We start from the raw sequence: 2,153 nt of genomic DNA on the forward strand, positions 1-2,153 counted from the left end.
CTCTTTTAATTCTTTGTGAGGCATCAATGTTTTTCTTTAACATCAATATTTAAATAGCTTTTAAATCAAATTATTTTGTGTAAAGAATCTTTTAATGTAATTTCTAAATGCTAAATTCTCAAAGGGGAGCCCCCAAATTTAAGGATTTACATTTGAAGTCAAATTCCATTCCTATACATGGGGAGATAGTTTTTTTCATTTCTGTCTTCCTCCTTGATCTCACATGCAATTTGAAGAAGAAAATGTTAGGGAGACTTTCAGAGAAAGAACTGTATGTCCAACCATTGGGTTTTCTGGTATTGCTCCCTCCTTCATTAGGAGGGCCCAGAGGATCTTGACCTAGGAAGTGACACTTGCAGTTTTATGGTTCTTCTTAAGAAACACATTCTCCCTAGTTCATTTCTTTAACTCAGTTATCAGAGTTCTATCTGTATTTAAAGCTATTAATGTCTAGTTCTACCATTAGCCTGTAAACCTCCTGCAGTCAGGATTAGTGTTTGACCTCGGAACTTGATATAGTACTAGGCAAATATAGGTGCTCATTAGGAATATTAGTTATGATCATTAAGTATATTAGCTGACTGGATAAGTTAACACATTATTTTTTAAAAACACCTTATGGCTGTTAATGATGATTTCTTCCTAAAATCAGATTTAATAAAAGTTTAAATGTTAAAATGCTTATCTCCTGTATCTCCATCCTGGTCACTGTATGGAAATGTTCCTCACGTGGCTTTTAAGCTTAAAAGTGTTTTTAAATAATAATTTTTGATCAATTCTTTGTTTCTTATTTTGGTTTTGGTCTTTTAGGTATCATTAGACAAAGCCAATGTCTGATGCAAATTACTCTGAAGAGTCTTAATTTGTATTCTTGGGACTTTCTATGTATAGACCAATGCAGCATTTTCTCCTTGCTTTCTCTCCTGTGTTCTATGTAACAATCATTCTGGGAAACCTTCTTGTTGTGTTTACAGTGACCTTTGACCCTTACTTACATTCCCCCATGTACTTCCTTTTAGCCAGTCTCTCATTTATTGATTTATGTTTTTCTACCTTAACAGTTCCTAAGATGATTCATGACTTGTTCTCTGGGCACAAAACCATATCCTTTCAGGGATGTGTCATCCAGATATTTGTCCTTCATGTCCTGGGTGGATCGGAGATGGTGCTACTCATCTCCATGGCCTTGAACCTATATGTGGCCATATGTAAGCCCCTCCACTATCTGACTATCATGAACCCGCAGATATGCATTTTGCTTCTGTCTGGTGCTTGGGCTATTGGCTTCATTCATTCAGTGGCCCAGTTAGCTTTTGTTGTCCATTTGCCTTTTTGTGGTCTCAATGAGATAGATACCTTTTACTGTGAACTTCCTTGGTTTATCAAACGTGCCTGCACAGACACCTACAGAATGGAATTTGTGGTTATTGCCATCAATGGGTTCATTTCCATGGGCACCTTCTTCTTATTGCTTATCTCCTATACCTTCATCCTGGTCACTATATGAAAACATTCCTCAGGTGGCTTGTCTAGGCCTTTTCTGCTCTTTCAGCTCACATCACTATGCTGATTTTGTTCTTTGGACAATGCATCTTTGTTTGTGTGTGGCTGTTTCCCACCGTGTCAGTGGATAAGTTTCTTGCCATTTTGGATTTTAAGATTACACCTATTCTGAATCCTATTATCTATACATTGAGGGATAAGGACATGAAGATGGCAATGAAAAGATGGAGTTTGAGGATGATCTTCAAAATAACTCAGGAGAAAACAAGTGGTATGCACAAGTATTAAAGGGTTCTGTCAGCAGCTCAAAGTTCTTGGATAGTTTATTCCATGTTAATGGAATATATATATATATATAAGGCTATCTTGTATTTTTTAAGATTTTAATATCCTTAAAGTACACTTTTTTGTGTGGCTTATACATTGACTAGTCTATGGAATCTTGTAAAGTTTTATGGATTTCAAGGCACATTTGCAGAGCTACTGGTGTAGCTGATACTTTTCTCTGTCACTGAGTTGAAAAATATTCTCATGTAAAGAGAATGATTGGTTCTTATAAGTTATTTTTGGCAAGCAAATTAGGCTTGTTAAGTTAATTCAAGGTGCTGTTAACTTTTTTCCTTTATTTAATAGATACACTCAGTTACATG

At 35.7% G+C, this 2,153-nt stretch overlaps 1 protein-coding gene across 1 annotated transcript; it reads left to right on the forward strand.

Moving 5' to 3' along the window:
• Positions 1-883: 883 nt before the first annotated feature.
• LOC123862126 (olfactory receptor 4F6-like) lies at positions 884-1,507 on the forward strand. Its single transcript, XM_064569687.1, has one exon. The coding sequence runs from the start codon at positions 884-886 to the stop codon at positions 1,505-1,507; it is 624 nt and encodes a 207-aa protein (XP_064425757.1).
• The last annotated feature ends 646 nt before the right edge of the window (positions 1,508-2,153 follow it).

Source organism: Mirounga angustirostris, unplaced genomic scaffold, assembly GCF_029215605.1.
Source record: "Mirounga angustirostris isolate CCGP_5_RB_7025 unplaced genomic scaffold, mMirAng1.0.hap1 SCAF_9, whole genome shotgun sequence".
In the NCBI taxonomy this organism is placed as follows: domain Eukaryota; kingdom Metazoa; phylum Chordata; class Mammalia; order Carnivora; family Phocidae; genus Mirounga; species Mirounga angustirostris.

Bases quoted from the DNA above. Each gene is read 5' to 3' on its own strand.
- LOC123862126 (XM_064569687.1), top strand. From the start codon at position 884: ATGTATAGACCAATGCAGCATTTTCTCCTTGCTTTCTCTCCTGTGTTC.